Below are 13259 nucleotides of genomic sequence, written 5' to 3' on the forward strand. Positions count from 1 at the left end.
AGCCTTCAGCAGGTGTAGATATGCCTCTTTTTTTAAAATTGGTGTTTTAAACACGCTTTCCCAACATGCTGCTTCGTCAGCAGTGTTCAGCTCATTTCTGTCTCTGTTGGATGCAACATACTTTCCTGTGACAGTTGTGTAAATGCTTTATCTAAAGTTTGTGGTGCTTTCTGTTACCAGATGTGAACAGATGCTATCTGTCCCATGCAAGCCGTACTCTGACTTTGACTGCGGTTCCTGATGGTTTCTCAGTTACGTTCTGTACTATCGGTTTCAGCCCCGTCAGAGCAGCAGAGGTCTGTCTCGTTATCTGCCTGTTCTGTGCTGCAGAAGGACACCAGCTACTCTCTCTGATCTGATAAACTTGTTACTGTAACGCTCACTGTTGTGACTACATGGAAGCAAACACTTTGCCTCTATTTGTGTTTGATTTGCCTGACTGTCGGGCCCGTCGGCTTCTGTTTACCGTCCTCACGGGGCAAACTGTGTTAACCTTTGTGAATTCGCCGTGCTGAGTTTTTGAGCGCTCGTCTCGTCAACAAAAGATTGACTTGGAGACCAGAGTTCATCTGGGGGAGATTGACAACTGGCAACCTCGAGGCCATATCCTGACTGCAGAATATTAAAAATCAGTTTCAGCGCAGCTCATATGGGGTTAATGGCAGCAGTGCATTAGCCAATCAGAGTGCTCGCTCACAGGACATGACCTGGTGCTAAAACGGCAGGAAGAGACGAAGCTGGTTGCTCAGCTGAAGTGAAAGCTGATGAGCTGAACCCAAGTGGATCCATGTTTTTCAAACCAATCTATCTATTTAACGTCTACGACTCGATTTAGACGCCTACAGGACTTTATGGATGGTTTAAATCAGGGGTTCCCAAACCTTTTAGCTCCTGACCCCTAAATAATAATTTAGCAACCTTAAATATCCTTGGCTGAACTACACAAACATTGGTAACAAAGTAAAAAAGGGCATAATGACAATACAAATAGTTTATACTACTTTTTTTTTTTTTACCCTATTATGACTATTTTTTGGTAACAGTTATAGTGAAAATATGCTAGTAGGAGTAATTAAATTTTTTTTTTGTGTGGAGATCTCAGACCTGATGTTTCGTGAGATTTTGTTGGTGTTTACGTCAGATGTCTCGAAACTATTTCCCAATGTTTCTACCTTTTTTAAACGACTGAAGTCTGATTTGTCGTGTTTTTTGTTTGTTTTTTCCAGGAGGTTTCTCGGTGGTGTTCCTGGCTCGAACGCACAGCGGGGTCCGATGCGCTCTCAAACGGATGTACGTCAACAACGTACCGGACCTGAACATCTACAAGAGAGAGATCACGATCATGGTGGGAAGTTTTTGTTTTTCCACGCAGCTCAAGTATTTCCTCCTAGAGGAAAATTAGTTTTCTTATTTCCGATCTTTTAAAAACCAGGACAGCCAATGGTGTTATACGACACCGATTTTATTATTGCCGATTTTAATCATACTTTCTTTATTCTGTTTTAATTGTAACTGCATCAGTTAAACGAAAACAAATAGGGAAATATAATTTCACTTCTGCTTATCTATGGGGGTAAAAAAGACTCCAGCAAATGTTTGCTGCAGTTCCTTTTCCACGTTCCCTGACAGTGACACTAATTTCCTTTCTTTTTTACCTAAATCCGCTGGCTCCTGGTTTGAACGTTTCCTGAGGACCTTATCAGTTTTCTGGTATTAAATCTATTCACATAATTCCTGCTTTTAGCAGGGCTCATAAAAACACATTACATCATTAAGCCAGCAGAAATGGCTTCCTAACCATTCCTGCTTCTAGCATTTCCAGTTCTGTGAGGCTGGAGAGCTGGGTGACGCTGCATTTATCCAACCTGGTCGATTTTCAGTTACTTTGATTTATCGCACAAAGCCAGGTGTCACGTCGGCGAGAGTTTATAATTTTCTTGGTAATTCTGAAGCCGATCCAAAATGAACGACACCAGCAGATGTTTGGTTATGAGCGTTATGACCTTGGTGTGTTCAGCCATCTTTGTGAGTCTGTTTGCTGCCTCGTCATCTGAAATAATGTGTAAAACACACACACACATAGTTGACCTTAAACGTTGACGCTGTCCTGGCCTGTTGGGACATTGCCTTAGGTGCGTTGGTTTCCACAACACTCAGCAGCCTCCCTGCTCATCCTGGCCTTTAACAGCTAACAAACAAACATTCAGAAATAAAAAATTACTGTATCCTCTTAAAGGTATAACTGGACTTAAAACCTAATTTACATTTAGATTTTTATGGGTGATTTTTCATATTTTATATAACTTCCAAATGGACTAACAAGGAGGTTGAGGGTTTTATTTTTATTCTTTTGCTTAACAATAAATACTGACTTATTTAAAGTTCAGTGGTGTTGGTGCACCGTTGGCTGGTCCAACTTGTTTAACTGGTTTCCTCTTTAATCTGCTTTGCATTCGTTGCCTATTTAACAAAGCATGGTGTTATTTTTGTTGAAAAAAAATAAGTGGCAACCTTTTAAAATCTACAAGAGTAGATGTTTTCATCAGCATCCACAGCTCAGTCATCTGTCATTGAACCGGTTCTTAATTTTGTTTTTGTTACTACTTCAGTTCTAGACGAGTTATTTTCCTGTTAAATACATCCTGAATGCTTCTTTTTGTCCTGATTGCTCCTGTGTTTCTGTCACATTTGCAGAAAGAGCTGTCGGGCCATAAGAACATCGTCCGCTACCTGGACTCCACGATCAGTTCGGTTTCAGACAGCGTTTGGGAAGTCCTGATTCTCATGGAGTACTGCAAAGGTGAACCTCATTTCCTGTTGTTTGCTGACGTGGTTGGATACGCCCAAGTGTCTAAAAGACTCCTGACAAAGATCACGAGCTGAATACAGAACAAAACAGAACTAAAAAAAAAAAAGGGTGGAAACTGACTTGGCAAAAAGATTCCTGCAGCTCATAAACGGGACTGGAATCCTCTCTGCTTGTTTTTAAAAATGTTAGCTTTTCCCCTCTGCTCTTTCTCTTATAATTTGCTGACAAATCCTGATTTTTCTTTTAAGGTTCAGTCCAGAGTTTTATCATTGTTCAGCTTTTGCTTTATAGTTAATTTAAAATAACTATTTCCAGTCAGATTTTAATGCCTGAAGTCCACTTAATCAAGAAATCCTGTTGAGACAAACAGCTTTTTAAATGGTGAGATTCACCTGTTTTACTTCTAACACCATCACAAAATCCTCGTTATTTTAAATGTTGTCAATATAAAGAAGAACTTTTAAAATCGCTCCTAAAGTCTTCAGAGTGGTTATTACTTTAAATAAGTGATGTGAATATAAACAACTCTTCTGGGGGCTCCGCAGTAATCTGTTAGCTTCAGGAAGTCTCTGGTCTGAAAATGGCATCAATCTGTTTTTTTTTTTTTTTCTTTTCTTTTTTTAAGTTTGGCGTCACTTCCACTTTTTATTTGATTGAAAGTTCTCCTTTCTTTGAAACAAACGACCAAAAGATAGCAGCTTTAACGAGTGTTGTGCAGAAATTACGGCCATGCTACAGAAAAGTCCTTGCTGAATCTTTTCCACTTTTCTTTAGTTTTGTTACTTTTTTTAAAATCATCTGCTTTGAATACGATCATAGCTGTAGCTGAAGCCATTTTAAATTTCAAGTATTTACTTGATCTGGGCCTTTTGGTGCTTGTTGTTCATTTTGTAAAGACTATTTTAAGCAGCTTGGCCCTCATTAAACAAGCTGACATGCAAACATTTCTCTGAACTGGTTTTCTCGGCTCTCCTCCCAGCGGGTCAGGTGGTGAAGCAGATGAACCAGCGGTTAAACGTGGGCTTCAGCGAGGCCGAGGTCCTCCACATCTTCTGCGACACCTGCGAGGCCGTGGCTCGCCTGCATCAGTGCAAGACGCCCATCATCCACCGAGACCTGAAGGTGAGGAGCACACAACTTTGTTTCTCATGTCTTACGGTTTATTATCATACTCTCTGGTTTAAAAAGTCTTTATCTCCCTTTGGAAAGGTCATGTTTGAGCAAAAGGACCCAGAAGTAGCTGCCTTGAGTTTTAAAATGCTAAGAAATTTAGATCTTTGTCCTGATCTTCTGCTCGGAAACAATTAATTGAAATGCCTGAAGGAAAGCAGTTTATCAGACATGAAGGTGAAATGTTTGCTCGTTTTCATGAGCAGCCCAAATATTTTCAGTTTGTATTTTTGTTGTGAAGTTTCTTTCTGTCAAACGCCGTTCAGTTGAGTGACTAATACAATTTTATTTGTGCCTCATTTAGTCATCACGATTCCCTGAAACGTGAAGAAAAATCACTCAAACTCCACCCTGATTGCACAACGTGTGGCCGAGTCCCAAACGACCTACATGATGTCTTTTTAAAAACCAAGAAACTCCTTTTTTTTCTTATTTGTTTTGCATTTCTATGAGAGTCTGCATCAACAGACGATGCATCAAGTTCCTCTTTTCTCCTCCATCCAGAGTCACGTAGTTACTTACAGACAGGTGGCACAGAGCAAGTTCTTCGGCTAATTTGATTCTTAGGATGGATTTTTTTGGTTCAGAGATCGGCTAAATGCCAGTCTGCTGATGCTAATTTCCCACCCTGGTTGAATTCTCCTCAGTGGGCCGCTGTGCTCGGTCCAGTTGGACAAGCCTCTGAACAGCGCGGTTCCTTCAGCTCCACAGGCCCGTCCTCTGTTCGCCGTCTATCTGCTCGGCCCACACAGCTTACATAACGTTTCAGGGACACAAAAGACCGCGGAGGCCCAGTCACGCATCGCCAGGGGAAGTGAGAGTGCAAAAAAAAAAAAGCCCCTTAACCCTGAGCTGTCAACAGATTGAGACACTGTCTGCTGCTTGTATTCATTTATTTGTTGAGCTGTTGTCATCTGACTATTTTTAATTTTACATTTTATAGCATATGCTTCTGTTTCTGCTTTTTCAATAATTTTAACTCATCTTCAAACACTTCTCCCAGTTTTCTGTCGATTTCAAACATTGACCCTACACTTGTTTTATTTTAAGTTTTAACAGACTTTCGCTTGTTTAAAATCCAGGAAATCGAAGCCTCAAACTGTGATTAATGTTGAATAACAAAGCTTTATTTGAAACATCTGTTTGTACATTCAGCATGTGTCTCTCTGGTGTATTCATATAATTTCATTTAAAGGAATGCATATCGGCCGCCACCTTTCATGCCAGTGTTTCTGACTAAAATCATATTTTGTGACATGACTGTTAATCTCATGCATTATATCACAGGATCAGTGTCTGGATTATGTTGTGCATGACTCTCAGCTACTACCACACAGTTTTAGCTCAGTATCTGTAAGCTTGACAGAGTTGGACACATTTCTGTGTTTTCTAAGGTCGTTTGAAGTGGGTTTAATCCAAAGGTTATCCAGTTGTGGATACATGTCTAATGAATACACTTTGGAAGTTTCATTAAATCCCAAACAGGGTTGTTTTCACTCGATCAGTTGGCGCTCAGACTATAAGTCAGGGATCAATCTCGTCTTTTGCCACAACAAAAATAAGGTCAAGATCTGTAAAATTAACTGGGTCAATAAAATCACTGTGCTGAGGTGGCCATCTTGAATCAAGCTGCCTCGAAAAGTTGATCAGTTGTAGATATCGACCCATTGACTGCGGTCTCAGAGATTTATCAAAATCAATGATTCATGAGATATTTTACTAACAGACAAACTAATGTGCAGTCATAAACAAAGATATCACCCTGTTTTTGCCTTCAGTCAGTTAAAAAGTGAAATCTGACAGTTTTTCCTCATATAAAACTTTGTCTTAAACATGCGACAAATTGTGTTTAAAGCGCAGGTTTTTCCTCTTTTCTTGGCTGATGATGAAGCTTCATCTCTGCTGAATGCTGACAGGCACCTTCCGGGAGTTCTGCTGCCTTTTCTCATATTTCTCTCTGTTTTCCTGCTCCGACCAGGTTGAAAACATCCTCCTGAATGATCAGGGACATTACGTGCTGTGTGACTTCGGCAGTGCCACTCACAAAGTTCTGCTGCCTCTTAAAGACGGAGTGACTGCGGTGGAGGATGAGATAAAGAAGTAAGGGTTTTTCAAAAGTGAAAGACGTTTTACGCAAAGAGGATAATATTGACTTTACTGGTGTTTCCCTAAACGTACCAGGGGAGTTTCACTACGAGGTTAATTTCCTCAAGTGTTTCAAAATAACTGAAGCATGGATTTTCTTTTAGTCAAATTGAAAGAAAAAGATCTGCAATGAACTTGTAGATTTTAAAGGAAATGTTATTGTTTTGATCATTGGATGTCTCATTCTAATAAGTGGTTAACACATTGAACTAATCTCTAAATAATAATCAAACTTTTTAATCCATCATAATTGGAGAAAATCACAAGTTTCATTCACTCCTTTTCATCTGTTTCATCGCTGGTCTGGTACTAAAGTCCGTTTCAAGGTAAACTTTTTAAGATCGTTCCAAGAGCCACCACAGAGAAATATCCTTTAACGGTAATTAGTGAAGTTTATAAAGCATCCTTTTAACATTAAACAGGGTGCTTTACAAAATAATGACCAAATGATTAAATGATGAACCTAAAAAGATTGTAAAAAAATAACATCAAAATAATGAAATGTCATCATCAAATGCAGTTTTGTAGACTTAAATTCTTTTGTAAGTCTTGTGGAAATGCTTATGGATTCTCAAAATTAAGAATTTATAGGAAGCTTTTTATTTTGCAGTTTGTTCTTGCATGAAACAATAAAAAATATAAATTGAGGAAAACGTTCATTCCTGCTTGACTTGACTTCCTGTTGTTGTATCTCACAGGTACACAACCCTCTCATATCGGGCGCCAGAGATGATTAACTTGTACGCAGGAAAAGCCATCACCACTAAAGCTGATATATGGGTAAGGTCCTCCTCCGTGTGTTTTCAGTAACTAAACCCTGCAGGGCCGGTTTGTCCCAGCAGCGTCCCAGGCGTCTCTCTGCCCCGACAGGTTCTTCTTCTCTCCGCCTGAAGTGTTTTCCCATCGTGAAACAGCAAAAACCAGGGCCCTGTCTGTTCTCAGGACCTCGCTCGCTGCCGTCTGTCTTCCTGTCTCCGTTTGAGAGGGGGGGTTAGTTATCGAGGACCTTGATAAGTTTCTGTGAAAGTAGGCCGTCTGAAGGTGTGAGGCTGAGAAGAGAAAAACAAGAGCTTGAACGGCAGCCAGAGACGAGCTTTGTAAAACTCGTGGCGTTAAAAAGATGTAGCTAACAACAAGTCTGTTTCATATGGACTTGTTTTTGTTTTGCAGCTTTAAATCAAGCGACAAGTCTTTGAATTAACGGTTTATTTAGGAGTTGTCATACAAACTGATTTGGAGTTGAGATGAAATTAAATTTTTGAGCTCCTCAGTAAGATTATAAAGATTACTTAAATGCTGATTTTATTTCTTGCTGAGTCGATTCATACAAAGTTGGTTAGTTAGTTTTTTTTTTTAGATCTTTTTTGGGTCAAAGTATAGAAAATGTTTATGGATTTCTGCATTAGCTTTCCCTCCTAGACTTGGTGCAGAGATTATAGTGAAGGGAAAGTTTACAACTTCATTTGTCGCCAAATGCATTAAAACCTTTGTTAGTAAAAGACAAAATTCATTGCTATAGGGTGCACATCACAAAAACCAACCTCAATTTTCTGTTTTAACACTTCGTGCAGTTTGGCTGTTACTCTTTCAAACAGACACCATTAAACACGTAGAAGAAAAGAAGACCAGGAAAATTCGTTGTAGCCATTACTCCTCTTCAAAAAGAACAAAAAACAGTCATCACGCCGAATATTTTTCAAAAAATGGCGGGTCGGGTTGTTGTTAGAGAGTGGTCCTTGTGATGCAATCAGTTACTCCGCCCCCTAGCCAATCAGTGATCGGCGTTCTTCTGACGTCACGTTTTCAGGACAGCACGGTACACCTGGAACTACAGGAAAGTACGTTCTTAAAAAAAGGGTCCGGTTCCACGAATCCTTTCTAGAGGAAAAGCCTTGTAACCATGGAGAACCGAGCCGAGCTGTAGAGGCGCTCGTGGAAAAGGGTCGTTACAGATGAAACTCTGCATACAGTTGTGTTGTTTTTCTTCCTCCTCTCTAACCAGTGTTTGTGTTTCCTCCGCAGGCACTTGGATGCTTGTTGTACAAGCTGTGTTTCTTCACACTTCCATTTGGGGAGAGTCAAGTCGCCATATGTGACGGAACCTTTATTGTTCCAGATAACTCCAAATTCTCCTTCAAGTTGCACTGCTTAATCAGTGAGTTTGTTAAAAAAAATGTTTAACTTCAGCCAAAATGTGCGGGTTTTTGAAGCGAATAATTACTCCCCTCATCAAAGAACTTCTTCCTTAAATTATAGATCAACGAGTCTCCATTTACATCTCCTTTCATGATCTGTGTTTAACTGCAACTTTTCTGTGAATTCACTTTATGAAAGATTACTTTTATTACGTTGGTCACATTTTAGTCTGTTATAGTTGCACGAACACAAGAGTTTGAGTTTCTGGTTTCTCATTAGCTTGAGTTTGAATGTTTTCTTTCCACTGTGTTCCCCCACAGAAACCCGAAACGGCTTCAGATATTAACTTGCTTCTCTGCATTTGCACAACTTGAGCTCGTTCGAACCAGTTGAGGGCTGTCAGTCTCGGTCCTTTTTAAATTATTTCACTTCCCTAAACAGGATCCTGCAGAGGAGCCTTCCCCTTTTTGAAATATTTGACAAACGGCTCCCCCCAGTGGCCAAACAGAGAAGATGCTCATCAGTGTGTTGTTGAATCGGGTCCTTTATTTCTGCTTGTAAGTTAAACCAGTTATTTGTGTCTTTCAGGATATATGCTCGAGCCGGACCAGGAGAAAAGACCAGACATTTACCAAGTGTCCTACTTTGCCTTCAAATTAGCTGGAAGAGACTGTCCAATACCAAACCTCTTTGTAAGTCACCGAGTAAATCAGTGTTTCTGCTCTTTGTATTAATTTGCTGAATTTTTTTTTTTTTTTTTCCTTTTTTTTTTTTTTTTTTTTTTCCCAGAACTCTCCCATCCCTACGTCGCTTCCTGAACCTCTAACAGCCAGCGAAGTCGCTGCTAAGAAAAGTATGACAAAAGCCAGGTACTGTGCACCTCGGAGTCTCTTTAACTGGAAAAAAAAAAACTACAAACCAGAGGGATATAGAAAAACTCTGTCAGGGTTGTTTATTTAATGAAATGAATTATGATCACAGCAGCTCATGGGCCTCAGGATGTGTAAAATAAAACACAGGACATGGTTAATTATTGTTTTTGAAAGTAACTCGGGTTTGCCCTTTGCTTCCTCAGGATAACAGAATCCGTGGGCCCAACAGAAACATCGATAGCTCCCAGACAGAGACCGAAGGCTGCGAACAGCAACGTCCTGCCTTTAACCAACACTGTCACTCCGGTCAAAATGACCGTGCCTTCAGCACCTGTCAGCAACGGCCAGAAAGGTTTGTGAGACCCGTTCATAAAACAGCTCGCATAGAAATTAAAGCGATAGTTCAGATGGTTCGAAGTGGAGTTTTGTTGAACGATTTTAAACTAATAACATCTTTCCTGTAGCTCTTTGAATGATCTCAGTTTGGAGAATATTTTGATAGCAAAAGTACCGTATTTTCCGCACTATAGGGTGCACTGGATTACAAGACACACCGTCAATGAATGGTCCATTTTCAAACTTTTGTCATATATAAGGCGCATAAAGCGAAACAAAACAGCCCCGTCTTTTTGGAGAATACTGCACAGAGTATAAACGCCTCCAGCGCTCGCTCAGGTTCGCGTAACGCTGTAAAACATGACTAACTGAGCCTTAATGGTCCAAGTGCCGCGGCTTTGTAGATTACCAAAGTCTCACTAAAACATCACGACTTCTTACATATATAAGGTGCTCTGGATTATAAGAGGCACTCTCGTTTTTTGTGGAAATTTAAGGCTTTTAAGTGCGTCTTTTTAGTCTGGGAAAAAGGGTATTGGAACATGTGACTGCACTTTTTTTTTGGTTTACATAATGTAAACAATGTTCAAAGTCTTAAAGCCTGTAAGATGTGAAGATTAACAGATTTGTACCGATTCATTGATGCATGAATCAGACATTAAACACACAGTGAATTACAGTAATTTTTACAAATGTTTTGACACAGAAGGACTCGAATCAATCAAAGTTTGGAATTTTAAAATAGAGATTGTTGGGATTCTGTGTGTTTGAAGTATTAAAGCTGCTCTTCTGCTCATGCCCACTCAGCTCCCACTCCTGGCTCGGGACAGCCCTCCATGCAGGCCCAACCTGGCAGCCAGCAGCACCGCGTCCTGCAGCAGCTCCAGCCCGGCGACCTGCGCCTCCAGCAGCTACATCATCATCAACAACAACAACAACAACAAGCAGTGCAGCAGCAGCACGCGAACGCTCAGCAGCTCCAGTACCTGCAGGTAATTTACACCAGGATCACGCCGAGGAGGTCAGGTTCGTTGCTACCAACTGTGGGTGGTCAGCTCTGACACCTCTGTTCACACTCGGTGGTAAATTGTGTAACTTAAAATGTTTTATGATTGGATGTTAATTGCCCACGCCGTATGCAGATAGATGCACAACCACGGCACATTGTGGGCCGTTATTGAGCAACAAACAGGACATCAACAGGTGTATTAGTATTCTGACTTTAAAGTAAATCAGAACCATTTGAGTCACATTTTTTGTGGTTTTCTTGTTTAATTTAATTGCCTAATGAGTGCAATATAAGCGAAATAAAATACAATATGTGATTTCATAGAGCTCAGTGTCGAAGCAAAGACAGAATATTTTATTCTGTAAAATTCGCTGTTTTCTATTAATTTAACAGCTCCTATGTTCAACTAGGTGAATTTATTGTGACATGAAGCTGCTCAGACTGTTGCTTTGTGATCCATACAGTACATTATAACACACAGTGACCACAGCAGGTCCAAAAACAACCAGAACGAACATTAAACCGAAGAGAAATTTACCCTGAAACCCAGTTTGATTAATAAAATTTAGACAAGAACGGACTTCTCTGTTGAGGATTCTGTGAGTTCAAGTCCGTGCAGTAGGTCAGCGGTCCCCACCCTTTTTAGCTCCACGAACCGGTTTATTATCAGACAGTATTTTCACAGACCGGCCTTTAAAGGTGTGGTGGATAAATACAAAATAAAATGATACAACCGGCATGAAAACAGGGGTATTTTTTTTAAAACATATTAAAGGTAAACCCAACGTGTCCTCGCAGCTTTGTTAGCTGCGTTATCAACATGAATATCACCCTCTCCTCCCCCTGATGTCCTCTGTTTAAACACGCCCTTCAAAATAAGAGACACCACAGATATAAAGTGCACAACGAATACAACTCACCATAACGCTGAATCAGTGGGAGCCCTGTGCCTGTTTCTCACTAACGAGACGGTCCCATCTATGGCTTCCAGACGTTTGTTTTTACTCGTTTTGCTGCTTCTGGGTTTGTTTTTAGCGGTAACGGATCACGTGACCTTGATGAGCGTTCTGACACGAATCAAGAGTGAGTCATAGATGGATGTAGTGGAGAGAATCCGGTCATTTTTCAAAATAAATGTCGTTCAGAATCTGAAAATAAAAAAAAAGGAAATACTGTAAGTTAATTATTCTTTCTCTGTGGCCTGGTAACAAATGACCCACAGACCGGTACCGGTCCGCTGCCCGGAGGTTGAAGACCTTTGCAGTAGGTCATACAGCTTGGCTCGGGACGGATTGTGTTTTGACTACCAAACGTATGCGAATAAAAAGAATCCAGTGATGTCAGATCTGTTTTTATCGCCATCCTATCACAACCACATAACTAAACGATTTTAAGCAACAGGTCTGAGCAGCCTCTAAGAGGAAAAGAGAAGATTTTAATGGTTTTTGTCAACACTTGTCAGTACCAACAGGCGGTGCAGCAGTCCCTCCAGCAGGCCCAGCTCCAGCAGCAGCAGATGATGATGCAGCAGGCCATGTATCAGCAGCAGGTCGCTCAGGCCCAGGCTCAGGCTCAGTACGCCGCCATGGTGAGTTCTGTCACGGCTCTCAGCTCGGCTCAACTGTGCACTTGAATATCCATCAGGCTGACTTTACTTCCGTTTGTCCCTGTTAAACCTCTCTGTTTAAGTTGTGACAGAATTTCAGAGCAGCAGATTTTATCCAAAACTGAAGCAAATAGTTTAAGCAAATGACAGTGAAACACATGGAGACGCAGCGTGAAGTATCACAAAGCTGCATATTTTATTTAATGTCAGAGTGGCTCAAATTTGCTTTATCTGTTCCAAAAACTGGCAGCGAGTCGTCTTTGCTCAAATCTCCTCACGTCTGTGCCAACAGCATCAGAAACAGACGCTCAAACTTCCTGCTGAATCTGTCCAAATATTCTGAAAACTCGTATTTATTCAGCTACTGAATCAAACACAAAAACGCAGGTCCTCCAAATGTGCGCTGTAAGGGCGGAGCAATTTTTAGCTCGTTTCCCACCGAACACTTACCATCTGCTTTATCTCAGAAGCAATCTGGTCTCGGCGAAGCCACTGGGGGATCGAACAAAGGGTGAAGCCAAGCGTTTTCGTCTGCATTTTGTACCAACATATGAAGCGGTTCACACGCAGAGGAGGGAGAGCACCTCGGCTCTTATTCTCCAGATACCTGCCGAACGTCTCCTTCGCGACCTCAGACCTGCTCCCTGTAAAAACGGGGACTTCGCAGAATCGCGGCGCGGTTCACTGATATCAGACGAGCTTTAAAAAGTACAGCAGCGAAGTGAGCAACGAACGTGGTTATGAAAAAATGCAACAGATTCACAGTTTAGCAGAAACTGAGCTTTTACTAAAAGGAAAGTATAACTTTCCCTTTCGGGAGTTTTGACCTGTGACACATAGTAAACTAAGAGGAGAGAAAGAAAAGGGGAATCGACTCTTTTATGTTGCTCTAAATTTGAAATATGGACTCTATTATCATTTTAAGGCATAAAATTTCAGCCTGCTCTGCCCTGAAGCACTTTCCCATCGCCCAGTTAATGGCGTTTGAGAGACAACAGCTAAATATAATAAAAACAGACGCCATTTTTTGTCAGGAAAAAAACAAAATGAAGCTGCGACGTGGAGTTTTTTTCCTCCCGAATCAGCTGTGTCGTGAATTATCACCGTCACATGCAGCCGTTTCATAATCAGCTATCAGACAAACGGATATCTTTGTTTTAATTTAATTATCGTCGT

At 40.8% G+C, this 13259-nt stretch overlaps 1 protein-coding gene across 3 annotated transcripts in view; it reads left to right on the forward strand.

Moving 5' to 3' along the window:
• The window catches only part of bmp2k (BMP2 inducible kinase), a 41180-nt gene that overhangs the window by 15130 nt on the left and 12791 nt on the right, over positions 1 to 13259 (forward strand). For all 3 annotated transcript variants that reach the window (XM_017430841.2, XM_017430842.2, XM_017430843.3), the window contains exons 2-12: positions 1227 to 1345; positions 2695 to 2800; positions 3789 to 3931; positions 5958 to 6079; positions 6823 to 6904; positions 8147 to 8279; positions 8849 to 8952; positions 9050 to 9129; positions 9336 to 9484; positions 10276 to 10460; positions 11940 to 12065. In XM_017430841.2, coding sequence (XP_017286330.1) covers positions 1227 to 1345; positions 2695 to 2800; positions 3789 to 3931; positions 5958 to 6079; positions 6823 to 6904; positions 8147 to 8279; positions 8849 to 8952; positions 9050 to 9129; positions 9336 to 9484; positions 10276 to 10460; positions 11940 to 12065 — 1349 coding nt within the window. The remainder of the gene's footprint in view (positions 1 to 1226; positions 1346 to 2694; positions 2801 to 3788; positions 3932 to 5957; positions 6080 to 6822; positions 6905 to 8146; positions 8280 to 8848; positions 8953 to 9049; positions 9130 to 9335; positions 9485 to 10275; positions 10461 to 11939; positions 12066 to 13259) is intronic.

This window comes from Kryptolebias marmoratus, linkage group LG1, assembly GCF_001649575.2.
Source record: "Kryptolebias marmoratus isolate JLee-2015 linkage group LG1, ASM164957v2, whole genome shotgun sequence".
Lineage (NCBI taxonomy): Eukaryota > Metazoa > Chordata > Actinopteri > Cyprinodontiformes > Rivulidae > Kryptolebias > Kryptolebias marmoratus.